Raw genomic sequence first — 18,768 nt, forward strand, 5'->3', positions numbered from 1 at the left:
CATTTACTCTAGTATTACTATGTGTTCACATTATATTATATATACCCTTTGTATATACTAAAATATATCATCAGAAATTAAAAAAAAAAAAAAAAAATTCTCTCATTTGCTTCATGGTATCAGAGCATTTAAAGCTTCTCAAGCATATTATTTTTCTCACTCCTTCCTTTGTTAAAATTAGGGTTTGGAGGCTTTATCCTAGAATATTAATTAAAAGTAGTTTTTTATTCTCACCTCCGACCTGGGGAGCTTGTCCCACCTCCGATCGGCAAAACCCAATAGTCCGGCGTCCAAACTCAATTCCAAACAAACATTCAATTGTTAAAAACCGACAATGCTCATGACTTCTTCAATTCTGTACTTGTATCATATTTGCAATCCAATGGGATTGTTCATCAAAGCTATTGTGTAGACACACCACAACAAAATGGTGTGGCTGAACACAAAAATCGTCATTTGCTAGAGGTAGCCCCATCTTTACCTTTTTCATCCCATGTTCCAAAAAGATTTTGGGGTGAAGTAGTTCTCACAGCTACCTATCTCATAAATAGAATACCATCGCGTGTATTAAAATTCAAAACTCCGCTGCAAATCTTCCTAAAAGCATATCCTCACTCACATCTTGTGTCTCAAATTCCCTTACGTGTCTTTGGTTGTGTTGCATTTGTCCATGTTCACTCCTCATATCGTAGCAAACTTGATGCTCGAGCCACGAAATGTATCCTTCTTGGCTATTCATCTAATAAAAAAGGATACAAAAGCTACTATCCTGTTTCACAAAAAGTGTTCAACTCCATGGATGTCACTTTCTTTGAGGAACAGTTTTATTATCCAAAATTTGCAGTTTAGGGAGAGAATCATAATCAAGAACTACAAAATTGGGAAAATTGGGACTTGTTTCACTCACTGATCCTCATTCTTCTTTTGACAACACCATTGCTACAAAAAACTACTCATCATCCTGTTTCACTCACTGATCCTCATTCTTCTTCTGACAACACCATTGCTTCAAAAACTACGCATCCTCCTATTTCACTCACTAATCCTCATTTTTCTTCTAACAACACCATTACTTCAAAAAATCATCATCCGTCTGTTACTCATACTCCAAACTATTCAGTCAAATCACATGAGCCAAGAAATCCTCATCAAATTCCTTCCTTAAGTCTTGTTCCCATCAACGAGGACCGACTCAACCATTCAACCAATTCACATGAGCCAAAAACTCTTGTCCACATCCTAAACAAAGAAATCCAGGTTTACTTGAGCAAAAAGAAGAATCTAGCCAACATTGAACAAGCTACCACTCAAACCCAGCAAAGTCATGAATATAATCCAATTCCATTCATTCTTGAACAAACACTGGAAGATGCTCGAGCTAAACCCATTGTGGAAAAAGATGTGCTTGACGATCTAAGCATTCCCATTACTCTCAAGAAAGGTGTTCGCTCTTGCACTCAGCATCCCTTTCATAACTATTTGAGTTACTCAAGCTTATCTTCTACCTATAGAGCTTTTATCACCACTCTGGATCAAGTTTAGATTCCAAATTCAGTTCAAGAAGCTCTATAGGATCCCAATTGGAATGCTGCCATAATGGAGGAAATAAAAGCACTTGAAAAGAATACAACATGGATCATCACAGATCTGCCTAATGGCAAACACACAGTTAGTTGTAAATGGATATTATTGGTCAAGTATAAGGCTGATGGGAGCATTGAAAGATTCAAAGCCTGTTTAATGGCTAAAGGATTCACCCAATCATATGGCATTGATTACCAAGAGATATTTTCTCATGTTGCTAAGTTGAACACCATCCGAGTTCTCTTATCTATTGCTATTAACAATGAATGGCCTTTATTCTAGCTTGACGTAAAGCATGTGTTTCTTAACGACAACCTTGTGGAAGAAGTATACATGGACATTCCTCCAAGATTTGAGGACCGATTCTCAAAGGGAAAAGTGTGCAAACTAAAAGAATCTCTCTATAGCCTCAAGCAATCCCTTCGAGCCTGGTTTGACAGGTTTACAAAAGTGTTGAAAGGAGATGGTTATACCAAGTGCCAATCAGATCATACTTTGTTTAAAAAACACTCAGTTGGTAGAATATTAACAACATTGATTGTTTATGTCGATGATATTGTGTTTACAGATAATTTCGTGGAAGAAATTTATCATCTCAAGCAGCTTTTCTCCAGCAAATTTGAGATTAAAGATCTAGGCCAATTAAGATATTTTCTGGGGATGGAAGTTGCAAGATCCAGCCAAGGTATCTCAGTCACTCAGTGGAAATATGTCATTGATCTCTTATAGGAAACTGGGATGATCGGATGCAAGCCAAGTGAAACTCTGATGGACCCTAATACCAAACTTGAAGTACAGACAGATGGAACAAAAGTTTATCGAGGAAGGTATCAACGTCTTGTGGGAAAACTAATATACCTAACTCGCACTTGGCCTGACATAAGCTTCGCTATGAGTGTTGTTAGCCAATTTCTCAATAATTCCTTTGAGGAACACATGGATGTCGTCTACCAGATTTTTAGGTACCTCAAAGGAACACCAAGAAAAGGGTTATTGTTCAAGAAAACTCTCAACAAAGATCTTAAAATATACACAGATGCTGATTGGGCTGGTTCTCTCACTAACCAAAGATCCACTTCTAGGTACTATTCCTACGTTTGGGGAAATCTCGTATCTTGGTGAAGCAAGAAGCAACAAATGGTAGCTCACAGCAGTGCAGAAGCATAATTTTGTGCCTTAGCACATGAAATTTGTGAAGGAATGTGGCTGAAACGTCTTCTCGATGAACTTAAAATCAAACTTGAAGGCCCAATAGATGTTCTCTGTGAAAATCAATCAGCCATAGCAATAGCAAAGAATCCAGTTCATCATGATTGGACCAAACATGTTGAAATTGATCGTCACTTCATCAGTGAAAAGATTGAAAACAAGATCATCACCTTGAAGCATATTCCCTCGAGACAACAAGTCGTTGATATCTTAACCAAAGCTCTCCATCGTGCTAATTTTAGGGAACTAAGTTCAAAATTAGGAATGGTTAGCATATATCTAGCTTGAAGGAGAGTGTAGGAAATCAAGCTAGTTGTAAATTTACATTTATTGTATTTTTCATTTACTCTAGAATTACTAGGTGTTCACATTGTATTATATATACCCTTTGTATATACTAAAATATATCATCACAAATAAAAAAAAAATAAAAAAATAAAAAAATAAAAAAAAAAACCTTTTTCTCTCATTTGTTTCAGCATCAGTAGTTGGGAGCTTGATGTATGCAATGTTGTGTAGAAGGCCTGACATATGCTACATTTTAGGGATTGTTAGTCGTTATCAACCTAATCTAGGTTTAGAACATTGGATAAATGTAAAGCACATTCTAAAGTATCTTTGGAGAACAAGAGATATCATACTTTTATATTCTGCTGGAGAGTTAAATCCTACTGGATATACTGATTCTGATTTTCAATCAGACAAAGATAGTCAAAAATTTACGTCTGGGTCAGTATTTACTCTTGGTAGAGGAGTTGTAGTCTGGAGAAGAATCAAGCAAACGAGCATTGCACATTCAACCATAGATTCCGAATATATAGCAGCTTGTAAAGTAGCTAAGGAAGCATTTTGGTTGAAGAAATTCTACACTGCTTTGGAAGTAGTTCCAGAAGTAAAAAAAACTATTGGTGCTCTACTGTGACAACAGTGGAGCGATGGCCGACTCCAAGGAACTAAGGAGCCACAAGAGAGGCAAGCACATTGAGAGGAAGTACCATCTACTAAGGGATATAGTAGAGAGAGGTGATGTGACAGTCTTGAAGATCGCATCAAAACATAACCTGTCGGATCCATTCATAAAGACGCTACTAGCAAAGTCTTTTATGGGTCATATAACTAATATGGGATTAAGGGAGATGCATAGTTTGCTTTTAGGGCAAGTGGGAGATTTAGGGTTTTTACTTGGAAAGCCTATAAATATATTTCTGATTATTAATAAAGAGTTGAATATTTTGATATATGATTGAATATTAAATTATTAATATTTATTATTGAATAATTTACATATAAATATCAAAAAAATCCTTATTCATATATGAGGTTGTGACTTTTAGCTATATAAAAAATTAAGATCACTTAGTTATGAATAAAACAGTCAGTAACTTATTAAAATTATAGAATCTTTAATCAATGGTTGCTATTACGATTCACTGATGCTCGTTCTTTAGTGTAAGTAATCTCAGTTCAGATTACTGATGTAGGATGACATTTAAGTGAAGGTGTTGTATATAATAGAGATTATATACGACAAGGACCAATATGAATAAAATTTTCTTTATCTAATGTGTCCTTAAAGACCTAATTCATATCATAATGATGATTAATAGTATATCGGCCTAAATCTTGAGTAATCATGAACTCCTGTTTATGTTATTAGTTTCTTTAATTTACTCGTTAAAGTTTCTCAAAAAAGATGATTCTTACAACTTATGTTTTGGAAATCTAATAATGTGGATGGCTGGAAACTTGATCTATAATTATGGAATCCTGACTTTCCTAACGGATCGAATGTTGGTTTCCTTTAAGTGTTAATTCTAAGATTGGAAAGTTGTGCAAAAATTTAGATGATCTAAATTGTACTTCCACTAGTGAATTAATGGTACTAAAAGATAAAGAAGTAATTAGAATGATAAAATAGTTATTTGACCAAAACTAATTACGAACCAACACATGGAGAGCTAATAACTTGAATTGATTATATCAATGGACAATTCACTAAAACTCAGTAAATATAATTCTATAATTACTAAGAGTTCAATTTCATATTCATAGTGGAGTAATCATGGAATTAATAAACAAAGATTATTTGGTTGATGAGACTCAATAAATAATCTAGTTTATTGAAGCTTAGAATTATAGGTTCATGGTCCCCGAACCGCCACCTTTAAATACTATAAAGGGAAGAGATAAAAAGTCGTATAATGTTGTTCGAAAAGTTTATTTTGAATTGGAAAAATAGTAATTATTTATTTTTGAAATAAATAAATAATTTTTCAAATTAATTAAATAAGGAAATGCCAAAATTTGTGAAGACAATATTTGTTGAGACAAAAGTTGTTTGGACAAAAGATACTATCCTTGTCCTAAATAAGACAAGGTAGGTGCCTATCTCCCCATGAGCTTTGTCTTTTTAGTTTAATTAATATAATCAGATAAATATTTTAATTTTAAAAGTGGTTTAAGATATTTTAAAGTAGTTAATATATTCTCTCAAGTGGTTGAGAGATTTCTTCATAAATATCAGTAATCGAATTCAGTTATAGATATTATTTAAATGATTAAAATAATAGGCATTTAACTACTATAAATAGAAGCCTAATTTGAGAAATAAAAATAATAATTTTCAATAGCTATTTTCAAAATACCCAAGGAGAAAAAAAATTATTTTCTCTCTCAAATAGTTCTTGCTCATGTGTTGAGAATTCAACAAGAACAAATTATATACTTTATCCTAATAGCCCACATTATTTCTTGTGTGTGATGGATTGATTTGGAAGACTACGATGTGAATTCTAATCAACCAAAATGATACAGCATATGAGAAGTTTTAAGGATACCTTGATAGTCATGAAGAGGTATATATTCTTATCTTATATTTTATGCTTTGATTTAATGTATATCCCTGATAGTCATCAAAAGATATATATTCTTATCTTCTATTTTATGCTTTGATTTAATGTATGCATATCTGGAGATCCATTGAGGTATGGTACAATGATAATCAAATAATATGAACGCTTTCGTTGCATACCTAATTTAGTACCATAAAACCAATAGGTGCAGATAAGGAGTCAATGTCGAAGAACCCTAGGGTTTTCATTCCTTTACTTATGGCCAATTTTTGCAATGTGTTTATAAGTATTGTGCGCCCTACAAACTTACCTCATATGATACCTCTTAAAATGATGTAATTATTCTCGGGCCTTGGTGACATACACCATTATCTTCTCTCCTTGAGCCTAGTATTCCCCAAAGATTTGGTTCACCATTAGTTGAGAATCAATGTGCATTTTGATATTCACAGCTCCCACTTCTCGAGCTAGCCTTTGTCTGGCTAAGAAAGATTCGTGCTCTACCTCATTGTTGGATGCTTCAAATTTGAAGGTAAGGAACTTTTTAATTGGTGTCCTTGAGGAGATAACAGGATGATTTCACCTCCAGATCCATTTTCACTGGATGCTCCTTCCAAAAAAAATTTCCATACGGATGTTGGTAGATAACTTTTTTCCAGAGACTTAGTTATCCCAGTGCACTCACCTATGAAATTTTTTAGGGCTTGGCCCTTTATTGGGACTTGCAGGTGGTAAGAGATGTCAAACTGACTCAGCTCCATCACCCATTTCAACAATCATCTTGATGACTCTAGTTTCTAAAGCACTTGCTTCAGTGGATGGTTAAAATATGACCCAAACATGTAGGCCTAGCCCACATGTGCAGGGTGACATATATAGGTCCATAATTAGTTTGGTTTAATTATTTTATTGGTTAAAATGATTTAAATTAAATTAAGCTAATTATATTTTAATTATTAATTAAATAAATTATTAGATAATTATTTAATTAAAAAGATAATAATTAAAATAAAAGATCTAGCTGATATTTGTTATTCAGTTATTAGATATTTACATTTGAATTTGAATTTTGAATTCAAATCAAATAAGATATTTTCTTTTTATTTTAAATAAAAGATTAAAAGGGTTTATTTATATCACTATATGTAGGATATATAAGATAATAAATTAACAACCAGAAACAACAAATAATTAAAAGGCTTTATTTATAACATTATATATAGGATATATAGCATCATAAATTAAGAACCTCAATAAGCAGAGCTCTCTCTCTCTCTCTCTCTCTCTCTCTCTCTCTCTCTCTCTCTCTCTCTCTCTCTCTCTCTCTCTCTCTCTCTCTCTCTCTCTCTCTCTCTCTCTCTCTCTCTCTCTCTCTCTCTCTCTCTCTCTCTCTCTTACACCATAACAGGTGTGTGAGGCTGAACAACCCTGTCTCAGTTACAGTGTTACATGAGTTGAATACACACTGTAATACCTAAATTAATCCATCCAAATAAGATATAATAACTCACTCTATTCCTGGGTGTTGAGGTTGGCTTGGAAGATTAAAGTGTGAATTCTTCAACAAAATTGGATTAGATGATCGTTAATTGTACTAAAAGATAGCAAGAATACCCTTATAGGCTTCAAGAGGTATTGTTTTCTTTTCATTACTCTAGATTTAATCTATATACATTATGATGAGATCCTTGGGCTTATGGTTCATATTGGATAAAAAAACTATTTTTATCAAATCTGCTTTCGCTTTTCTAACTCTGATATGGACCATAAAAACTAACAGCCATCTCCTCCATTTCTGTGATTTTCTCTGGCTTACTCTCAGCCAGTAACTTTTCATCTCTGAGTACCTTTGCCACCTTCTGGTGCATGAGTATACCCTTCAAACTCTCTTGTCATAGTGCGAAATTAGTTGAACCATCAATCTTCTCTAGTTCGAACATAGCCATTGAAATCTTCCTTCAATCTGTGCTCTTGAAAAATTCCTTGATAAATTCTTAATGAGTTCTTGGTGCGGAAGCAAGTGATCTTGAATTTCCCTTGGTGATTAAAGAACCTAGCTCTGATTTGTAGGAATTAATATATGTGATTCTAGCTTCAAGATCACACTTAAACAATTAAAAATTAAATAAAAATAAACAAATCATCATACACATATCAAACCAGAAATATAAAACACACAGTTGAAACTAAATGGCTTGGAAATACAATAACCCACGAGAATTATACTTTCAGATCCTAAGTTCAATGTGAACTTAGTCCTAGTCAAGTTTGAAAGCATTACCACCCTTCTTTATTGATTGAGAATAAGAGATATCAATCTAACCCAAACCAACATAATCACAACAAGTCTGAGAGAGAGAGGAGCTACAAGGAAATAATCACAACAAGTCTTTCATGGTGTAATCTCTCAAAACTTATTAACTCACTAACTCAAACCAACATAATCGTCAATGTTGCTCAATACAATTTGTCAATCCCAACTTTCTCTATATATATTTATATATAAGTCAACAGACATAAAATACTTCCTTTTGACAGTTAAATTAGTTTGACGACTAATTGATTTAAGTGAATCTTGGTTTGGGTTTTAAGAAATAATTCCAGAAAATACTTAAATACTATATTAAATATATATAAATTTGACATATAAGTTCCCAAAAATTATGAATTTTTTTGTTTAACAATGGGCAAGGATCCATTAACAAGACCAAGTTTGCGTTTTGCTCAAAGTGTCATTCTGATTGCTTAATTCTATAATCTATAATAATCTCATGATTAGCAATTGTGTCTTGTTTGATTCAAGTGAATGATTATGGAGATGATAATGATGGGAAAGTAGAGTTGCTATTATTATCTGACAATGATGAAGAACAAGAGAAAAACCCTTGCTTTGATAACATGTGGATAAAAGATAATAGAAAAATTATTGCTCTGATAACATGTGGATAAAAGATATAACGTGAAAATATATCATTTTATTATCAGAAGATATGTATATATAATGGTTGTAATAAGTATATAAAATTAAAATATACAGATAAAAAAAAAAACAAAAAGAGCTAATTATTACCCGTGTATACATTATTTTGACTAGAAAATAGTACAATAAAGATTTGTTGATTAAAAGCAACAAATCCAAGACTTTAGGAAAGAGAGCGGACTCCTTTAACAAATTGTAAAAATTAACATCTTAATACTGGTTTGGTTCATACTAAAAGTAAAAGTATCTTATCTTTTCTTTTCAGGATTGAGCTATATTTGGTCACAAGTACTTATACAAGCTGAAATATAAGAGGAAAGTGTTGCTTTTTCCCATTTTATCTAATTTAACCAATACCAATGTCTTTGTTATTATCATGCCCTAGTTAGAAATTAAGATTGTCGTTTCACTATAAAAATTATCCAAGTGCTAAACAATAAAATATAAGGAGTCTAAACAAAAGTATGAAAATATAGGCTGTTTCCAAAGCAAATGTCATGATAATGTTGGCATGCAATGACAATTGAACTTGATAGTGTTAGTATGTACACAAAAATAAATAAAAATATGTACAAGAACCATTTTCAGTGAGGATTAATGCATCTCTCATTTTTGAGGTGTATTATAAATCCAGTGTCCAATCAATATGTTACGACTCATCTGGCTTAGGCTCCAGTACTACAGGGATTTTCTCCTTGTGGTCACCACGCAACACCTCCACAGATATCTGAGAACCAACAAACATGCCTAAATAAGTTTAACGAGGACTGATGAGGGTAAGATTTGGAGTTTTAGTAGTCAATTTAATCATTTAAAGTTACCCCTTTTGCCATTACAAAAGTTGACAATAAATAAATAAACAGAAGAGAAAGTTTGGGAAAGAAGTATACATAGAGTACAATGCGTTTATTAACTCAGACCACACAACACCATTCACCTCTAGTCTACAGCATGGTTAAAGATGAATTATGCTACCGGCAAAATTTACTTGTGTAACAAAAACTGCCACACCCACATCCAACTTACCAACATGCAGTATTAAAAAGCAGCTTTTTAAATCTAAACAACTTCTAAGCATAAGAGGGTAGGCCTGGCTCATTTTCCAGACCAACCAAAGACGCAAGTATATTCTACTATATGCTATTGGTATCAGCAAATATTATATAAGAATTAAGAATAAACTGTTGTTGTTTTATCATCCGTGGTATTCATGATATGCTTTGACAGTATGACTTGCTCAACCAACTAGTTAATGACTTAAAACATCTTAAAATGCACAAGACATTTATGCACTCAAAACACTTTTGGAGTCAGAATTGAAATTGTCTAAAGATTTTTCCAACTTTGTTCTGAAACTATCATTAGAAGAAGATAATGTAAATTAATATAAGTCAGCACAAATGAAACTTTACCTTGTCGCCCACTTTACATTGGTCTAGAACTCTATACAAGTCACTGCCACTAGATACTTTTTGCCCGTTCACAGATGTAATGATGTCACCCAATATGAGTCTTCCATAGGTATCCCTTTTAGTTGGTTTTAGTCCCTGCAGAACACACTTCATCAGCTCCACTGACATCGTCAATTTAATACAACTTTTAACCAAAGGACTCTCAAGAAGAAAATCCAATGTTCCCAAAACAGAAAAAAAAAAAAAAAAAAAAAGATTTACCGCTTTGCCAGCAGGACCACTGGCAGGAGCGTCCAGAACAAGCACCCCACTAACCCCCAACTGCTCCACAGATTGATCTGGTGCAAACTTAATCCCCAAAATAGGTCTTGTAACTTTACCAAACCTCACAAGTTGGTCAACTATACCATTTACCTATATTTGTAGAAATAAGCATGAGTTTCTCTGAAGCATAAATCAGTATATCATACGTTTAGAATGTAGAGGCTACTCACAGTGTCAACTGGAATTGAAAACCCGACACCAGAAGATGCACCGGATGGAGAATATATAGCTGTATTAATCCCGATAAGATTTCCAGAACTGTCTAAAAGTGGCCCTCCACTATTACCGGGGTTAATTGCAGCATCAGTCTGTATGACATCTTGAATAGGACGGCCTGTAGCCGCAGAGCTGATTTCTCGACGAAGCCCACTAATAAAAGCATTTTAAGAATCCATCAGCATCATAATTCTTTACAAGGAAAAAAATAAAACATCCACATAGAATACATCTGTAATACGTATTAGGAATAACTTTGCTGTATTCCCTCCATTATTCTCATAAGATTATGTGTTACAATAAATTACTTGCATTTCATTAAAGGACAAATCCGGAGTAATCAATTTAGCTCTTTCACTTTATAAAGAAATTAGTTTTAATAGCAAGTCACCATGATTTATATGAAACCTACATCTTTTTCTTCTTCTACTTCAGTGTACGTCTAGAGAGTGTTACATGCCAATCAGCAAATTTCCAATTGACAACCTTAAATCGTAAAATTACCAAAGTGAGCTTCTTTTATCTTTGCACTAAGCTTCTTTCAAATTGTATTTGTCAATGTAGAAACTAAAACGTAGATTGCTCTGAAGTTAATTTGCCAAAAGAAGAAAGCAATGTTTCACTAAAAAGACTTAATAACAAGCCAAATGAGGACAGCCGTAGTGAATTAGACAAAAAAAAAAAAAACATGAAACAGAGGTCCATGAATCTTTTACCTAATAACACCAGTAGTAAGAGTATGGTCAAGTCCAAACTGCCAAAACACATAACAGAATAAACAAGGGTTGGTTAACTTGGACCATCCATGTAAAATAACAAAATCATTGGTCGTACTCATGCAGATTGATCCAACAAGTAATGTATTTATTTAAGGAACGTAAGACATAGCCACTTGGGATTAGAAAGTAAAACCATTTACTTACAGGATTGCCAATAGCAAAGACTTTCTGACCGACAAGCAAATCTGCTGACATGCCAACCGGAATAGGTCTCAATTTTTCTCTAGGTGCATCAACGTGTATCACAGCAACATCTTTGTCTTGATCAAATCCAACAACTTTAGCATCGTATGTTGTCTGGTCAGCAAGAGTAACCCTGCAAAAATATCAGTCCTTACTTATGAGACGAGAGAACAAACGAAGAATAGTAGCTCACCAACTCAACCCAACAGGAAATCATTTCAATTTTCAACCATAACAAATTCAAACCCAACTCACTTGAGATCAGAAGCACCTCGGATCACATGGTAGTTGGTCACAATGTGACCATCTTTATCCCAAACAAAGCCCGACCCAGAACCCTGCGGAACCTCCAAAACATCGAGTGTAAACACGTCCTGCCTAAATCGATATCAAACGAAAACCATCTCAGGCACACGAATAATTCAAAGAAAAATAAGCTCTAACCCACAGGAAAAAAAAACAGTAGAGTTGAGCATAGTCGAACCTGGATGCAAGATTGGTAATGTAAACGACAGAAGGTGTGTTCTCCTGAAAAAGACGAACTGTGGCGAGCTCATCGGACTGCAACTTCCTCGGCGTGGTGACCACAAATGCGGAGGCCGGGTCCACATCGGCGATGCAGAGGGAAAAAGACAAAGCTAGGGAGGTACAGAGAACGAGGAAGGAATCGAGAGAAATTGAAAGGGGCTTAATGGAGGAGAGTAGTCTGGAGAGGGAAGAAGGTTCGAAGGAATTAAGTGGAGTGATGTGGTGAGTCTGATTTTGATGGGACTTGTGGCGGAGAAGAGAGACGATAGAGATGGGAGTTCTGCGGAAGGAGGAAGATGGTGGTGATGATGATGATGAAGAAGAAGATGAAGATTTAGACAAGTAGAGAGTTGGGGTCCTGTTTGTTGAGCGAGAAAGTGAAGAGAAAGTTGGAGAAGAGTGGAAGACCGTAGAAATGAGTGAATATGCAGCCATCTCTGGTCTTTCCTTTTTTTCCGGACAGATGCTCAAAAGGGATTGAATTATATAATTATTCTTATATTTGCCTCCTTTTTCCTCATTTTCTTAAAATTATTTTTATTTCCAATGTCAAAAAAAACACTATAATAAAAAGGATGGATATTCATATAAGAGTAATTTACAATTCAAATAAATATAGCAAAATAACTTTGGAAAAATAAATAAATAAAGATAGAAAAATAAATTGGAATAATTACATAAAATATTATTTTTTTTAAAAAAAAAATACATTTTTAAGTTGAAAGATTTCTTTTAAGTTGAAAATATACATTTTTAAAAGTAATAGAAAAATAGCATCTAAACAATATTAAAACAATAACAAAAAATATAACATATAAATAACTAAAAATCAACAATAAATTAATAAAAATATAATATAAAATGTTTTAAAAGACCCTATTTTTTGTAAATAAAACCATAAAAATAGTAAAAAAATAAATAAAATTACGTATAATCAATTTTTTGTAATTTTTGTATATTTGTGAAATAATCCCAATAAAATTTTGGGTTACTAATAAATGTAATATGACCTTCTTTAATATGAAAGATTTAAATATTATACTAAACTTAACATAAAATAAACAAATGTTATATTTGTAATAATATTTGCTATCGAAACATTTAAATACAAATAATAACAAAAATAAAATGTTATTAATTAATAATTATAAATAAATTAAATATTTAAAAAATAATTCATAACATTATTGTAGTGAAAAAATATGTATTAAAGCTTATAATTAAAAATCAATGGTAAAATTATAATTAAGAAATATATAGTTATTGTGTATTAAATTTAGCACAATATTATATTTTGTGTCAAATTTAGCACAAAATTAAGAACAATATTGGAGAGATTTTTTTAAAGAGAAATACTAAAAGGGTATTAGTGGTGTCTAGCACCCTCCTGCGTGTCAATATCGTTATTGATGCAATTAAGTATCGAGCCACATATAATTTAATTAAATAAATTTTAGAGAGTATTGCTAACTGTTACTTCAGAATTTCGTTAATAATAAATAAGATCTTCTTTATGAAATAAAAAACTAACGTTAATAAAGCTTTAAATGAATAATAAATAATAAAATAATTGACACAAGATATTTACGTAATTTTTGTAGTTAAATCTACATAATTCACGAGTCTTTTTTATTTCTAGGTGTTTTGTGTTATAGAGTATAGAATTCAAGAATAAAGGATGAGTTTTCCTCAGGGTCTTCTCTTGATCATCTTGTCGTCCCTTAGTGGTCTTTTCGCCTATTTATAGAATTTCTCATATGGCAGTTATTTTCTTTAGATTTATCTTAATAACTGCTCATGAATCGTAGTCAATTCTCATGTTTCAAATAATTACAACATGTGGGAAAATGTGCATAACTGCCCAGTAACCGTCATTTGGCTTAATCTAATAGACAGATATCATATCGAGAAGCCTTCCTTCGTTGTGTTGCTCGCAATTTACTTTAGCAGTGTATGCTCTAATCTATAACGACACCACGTGTATGCTTTTGAAACGTAGTTTTGTCATAGTAGATTAACTTTTTAATAAAATTTGTGATAATAATAAAAACTTCACTAAAATAAATCATAGCAATGAACATGATGACATTGCCAAAAATTTATTTCGGGAATCTCCTGTTATAAAAGTTTTACAAAAAAAATGCTATATACAACAATAAGTCAAGATACACATCAGGTACAATCCAAAACAACTCCTAACAACTCAATCATACATGTCAGATAAGTCAAAATGTACATTTGTCGGAGAAGATTGTCGTCTTATGGTTGTTCTAGTATCTCTTTGCCCTTACCTGCACCATAAAGCACCCATGAGTCGCGAGACTCGGAAAGAAAAGTAATTAACAGCATAAATCAGATAGATAATCAATCCAAGTTAAAAAAAGAGTAAGGCACGTACTAATTATCATAAGTATAACAACAATTCATAATAAACAAGTAATTGCCTCATGAGACAAACCATAAACATCAATACATAGGATAAACGTTCTAGATGTAATCTAATAAAACATTCTTGATACCTAAATTGGTATTCAAATATTATTGTCGTTGTCAAACCAGACAGCTCGAATACCTAGCCACCAATATCTCTGACATGTCACTATCGTTATCTAATGAGATAACCAGCAAGTAGTAAAACCTAACAACAGTTTCAGTTTAGAATCATGACTCTTCTTAGCCGCCATGACCGCTTCTTCACTTTCATAACGGTATTGACCGTCTCTTTAGTTTCATAACAGTAATGACCATCTTTTTGGTTTCATAATGGTAATGAACGTCTCTTTGCTTTCATAACGGTAATGATCGTGCATCTCGTTACTTTCATAACGGTAATGACCGTTTCGTTGCTTGCATGACCAACTAATTCACAAACGATCATGATTGTATCTTGACATGTTATGTGGCACAAAAGTATTTTTCTTACCTCGAGTTTTGATTCAGATGTGTTGGTTGACTTGAATGGACAAAGATCAACAATCCTGCACCTTATGTCACAACAACAAAAAGAACGATTAATCACTTGCCCTAACTCATTCTAGGTCCTTAATTCATCACCGTAAGTTTCCTTATCGATCACTAGAGTATCAATACCCTAAATATCGAGAAAACATGAAAAATGGGGGTTCTAAATAATACTGAAAATGGTAAGCTGTTTGGAAAATGGCAAGCCATTTTTGGGGTTTCTTAGCAGGGAAATAGTAGACCGTAATTCCAAACAATCTGCCATTTTCTACAGGAAACGGAAAACCCAGAGTTTCAACTTCTAACTAGTTATAAAAGCTATAGTTTCTATATCTATAATTAACACTCCCACTCACAGCACTACCATGTTCCTAAGATGTAAGTATTGGGCTGATCCAAATGGTCAACTCTAACGAACAAGTCAAAGAACACATGTAATACATTTAAGTCAAAACATAATCATTTTAGGATTAAGATCTATAATTAACGCTCCCACTCAACTGCATTACCGTGTTTCTAAGATGTAAGTATTGGGCCGATCCAAATGGTCAACTCTAACGAACAAGTCAAAGACACACATGTAATACATTTAAGCCAAAACCTAATCATTTCAGGATTAAGATCTTTTGATCTAAGATCAACTAAGTGACATTGACTTAAAAAAAATACTACGGTAAGTTTATGATATCTTTTCCACTGTCAATATCAGTCTAGTTTGATGTATAGCCAATACATCTGACACTAGTATACTTTGCTAATATCCTAGAAAAGACATTCCACATATCACTGTGTAATTAAACTTTATCATTGATTATCACGTCAGTGTAAATACAATACACTGATAAATTATAAGACTAAATGGTTTGAAACATATGGTCATGATTATTTTCAACTGTGTAGACAACATTATAATCATGAACGACAATATGTTTAGGATTCAATAGAATTTGTATATTAAAACCAGAATCATAAAAACTACATATAAATCTAAATAATTTCTAATCTTCTATTGATAAGATTATATTGAAATGAGTTTTATTTAGGGCATAAAATCCCAATAAATTCGTGCTCAGAAGATTCAGAAGAAATCAAAGGCTCACTCGAAGATAAGGATGAGCTAGCTACTCAGAGTGTTGAATGATCCTCAAAGAGAAAATCGAGCACGTCGTTGTTTATCCGAAGAACCTTCCCAAAATTTAGTTGAGTTCATCTACAAAATAGGAAGGATAGAAAGGTGAAACACCGAATAGCTTGAAAAATGTCTTTCCAAGAAAAACACTCCCAATACTCCGACCAGAGAGGAAACATGAATTTGGCTCAAAAAGTTTCATCTTTTTGGTGAAATTTTTGAGGAAAAGGGATTTTTTTTAGTTTTGAAAAAGCTAAAAATACCCTAAATTGGGACATAGTGATTAAAAATGCAAAGCATGCAAAGAATTCAAACGGAATCAACTTTTAACAGATGACATTGACTAATTTATGATCAATCAACATAATAAATCAAAAATTCAGACGAACGAGAACGATGAACATTCATTCCAAAAAAGATTCCAACAGAGCACGTATATAGAAATTTGTAAAAAAATCATGTAAAAGAGAGAAAAGAGACTTGCTCATTTTTTGGGTTGGCATTAGGAAGAAGAAAACTTCAAAAATTTGGTACATGCAACGAATGATCCAAGAAAAATCTTCAAGAACTTGTAGAACGTTTCTCTCTTTTACTCTAGAAATTTAAAAGTGCCAATTTTGAAAAGAAGACATTTTGGAGTATTTATAGTAGTATGAGAAGAGTATTTGAGGAAATAAATTAGAAATGATTATTTTTCCCAAAAAAGTCCAAAAGCCTCATCATTTCTCCCAATGCACGATTTTCAGAGTAAAATTCATTATGGCATGAGATTTGAAAGGACATGAGGAGGATTTGCTTTAGGTAGGTATGATACTCTGTACGGCGGACCACATGGGAGCCTCCACATCTTGATTAGTTGTGCAACGACTAAAGCTGAGAAGTCCCCGTACATCCCGACGTTCCTACACAGACTTAGAGGTAAAAGTTATCCCGAAAATTCTCCAAGTGATGTGAAATTAGGGAGAGTGACACGTGGCATTCATTTATATAGTTAGTCGGAGTATAACGACCTAAAAGTTGAACGAATTAAATGGAAGATAAAGAAGTACAACGTACTATGTTAGAATTGTTGAATCAGTTAGAGAAAATCCAAATCATCCTATCATAGTTGTTAATCGATGAATAGTCTCATTCGGCCAAAGACGTTCGACCAGCTTGAATCAGGAAGATACGTCATTGTAATCTCATAAGGTGACATCTTGAACAGATCGACCGACTAGTGATATGGCGAAGATGAGCTCTTGATTCCTCTTAATGCCCAATCCCTAAAGAATAGGTCAATTTGGATGCCTAGAACTAGAAGAGTGGGATTGAGAGAGTTAAGGAGAGTTGAGGAAACTGTTGAATTAACTCAATCAATCTTTAATTATTTATTCTGTAATTAAATGTAATTATCTCACACCTTCATCCCTATAAATAGTGGGTTATTTTCACTATTCAGGGTCTGAATTTTAATTTCCTAAGAGAGTCATTGCTCTACTAAAATTACTTGTAATCCTTACATGAGAGATGTCAAAAAGCTCACTTGACCTTGTTCTTGTGATCTTGATTTCTCAAATAAATACTAATAAAAGGAGAGTAGATCATTAGTCATTACCAAATCTGGGACCAAAGCTCTATAAATCTCAGTGTCATTGTCATTTATTGTTCTTCAATATTATTATTATTATTATAATTATTCAAAAACTTAAATTGTCACTTTATTAACTCTGTGTCGTTGACCAAAAATAAGGTCAACAATATATTTATTTGGATTTTTTTTAATTTTGTTTAATTAGAAAAAAATAATTAAATTAGGGTAAAAATTAAAATTCAAGGTTTGGGAGTGACAATCCCATGAATTTGAGGGGGTGACATACTTGCGCCCAGGTGGCCTCCGATCGTCACCTGGTGCACAATCGAGCTTTAGATCACCAAGAGCGTCAATCACATTTTTCTCCAAAATATCATAAGCAAGTCATAAAATTAGCTTGATGATGCACCAATATCACCTTGGCATCTCAAAATATGCTAAGAACAAGCTTAACGGAGTTATATGTGTACAAGTTGACATCTAATGTCAACTTAAGCGTTAAGACGTTAATTTGGGTGCTAGTATTAGATCAGCTCCCAGTGTTTTGGCCATCTCATTCGTTGCGACTTGGATTGACATGATTCTAAGGAGGCGTTTGGTTGGGAGGAATAAAAATATAGGAATAGGAATGAGAATAGGAATAGGAATAAGAATGGAATGGAATATAATTTAAAATGCATAAAAAAAATTGATAAAAAAATCATTAAATTTTTTTTCTTGTTACATTGGAATGGTCATTTTTTTCTTTTTAAAATGGAATAGCCATTCCACCAAAATGGTGGAAATAGCATTCTATTGGAATGTCATTCTAATACTTTAAAATGCAACCAAACAAAGAAATGGAATGAAAATTGTTTCCTTTCCATTCTATTCCATTTCATTACCTCCAACCAAACGCCACCTAAGTGTGTTGTAAAGCCCTTTCAAAACTCTTTAAATGCATGTATCACAATAATATCGAATTTTTCTTATTTCCTATCAAAAATTGGCTCACAACTCAAAATACGATTTTTGTATTAATAAATGATCCAATGGTCT

At 33.0% G+C, this 18,768-nt stretch overlaps 1 protein-coding gene across 1 annotated transcript; it reads right to left on the reverse strand.

The window, feature by feature from the left end:
- Positions 1-9,088: 9,088 nt before the first annotated feature.
- LOC115700477 (protease Do-like 1, chloroplastic) lies at positions 9,089-12,624 on the reverse strand. Its single transcript, XM_030628017.2, has 8 exons — positions 12,024-12,624; positions 11,795-11,917; positions 11,501-11,672; positions 11,294-11,331; positions 10,532-10,730; positions 10,299-10,451; positions 10,038-10,172; positions 9,089-9,352 (listed from the first exon to the last, which is right to left on the reverse strand). Exons 1-8 carry the CDS (start codon positions 12,500-12,502, stop codon positions 9,275-9,277), a joined length of 1,377 nt encoding a protein of 458 aa, XP_030483877.2. The 5' UTR covers positions 12,503-12,624; the 3' UTR covers positions 9,089-9,274.
- Positions 12,625-18,768: the final 6,144 nt, after the last annotated feature.

Source organism: Cannabis sativa, chromosome 8 (genome assembly GCF_029168945.1).
Source record: "Cannabis sativa cultivar Pink pepper isolate KNU-18-1 chromosome 8, ASM2916894v1, whole genome shotgun sequence".
NCBI lineage: Eukaryota > Viridiplantae > Streptophyta > Magnoliopsida > Rosales > Cannabaceae > Cannabis > Cannabis sativa.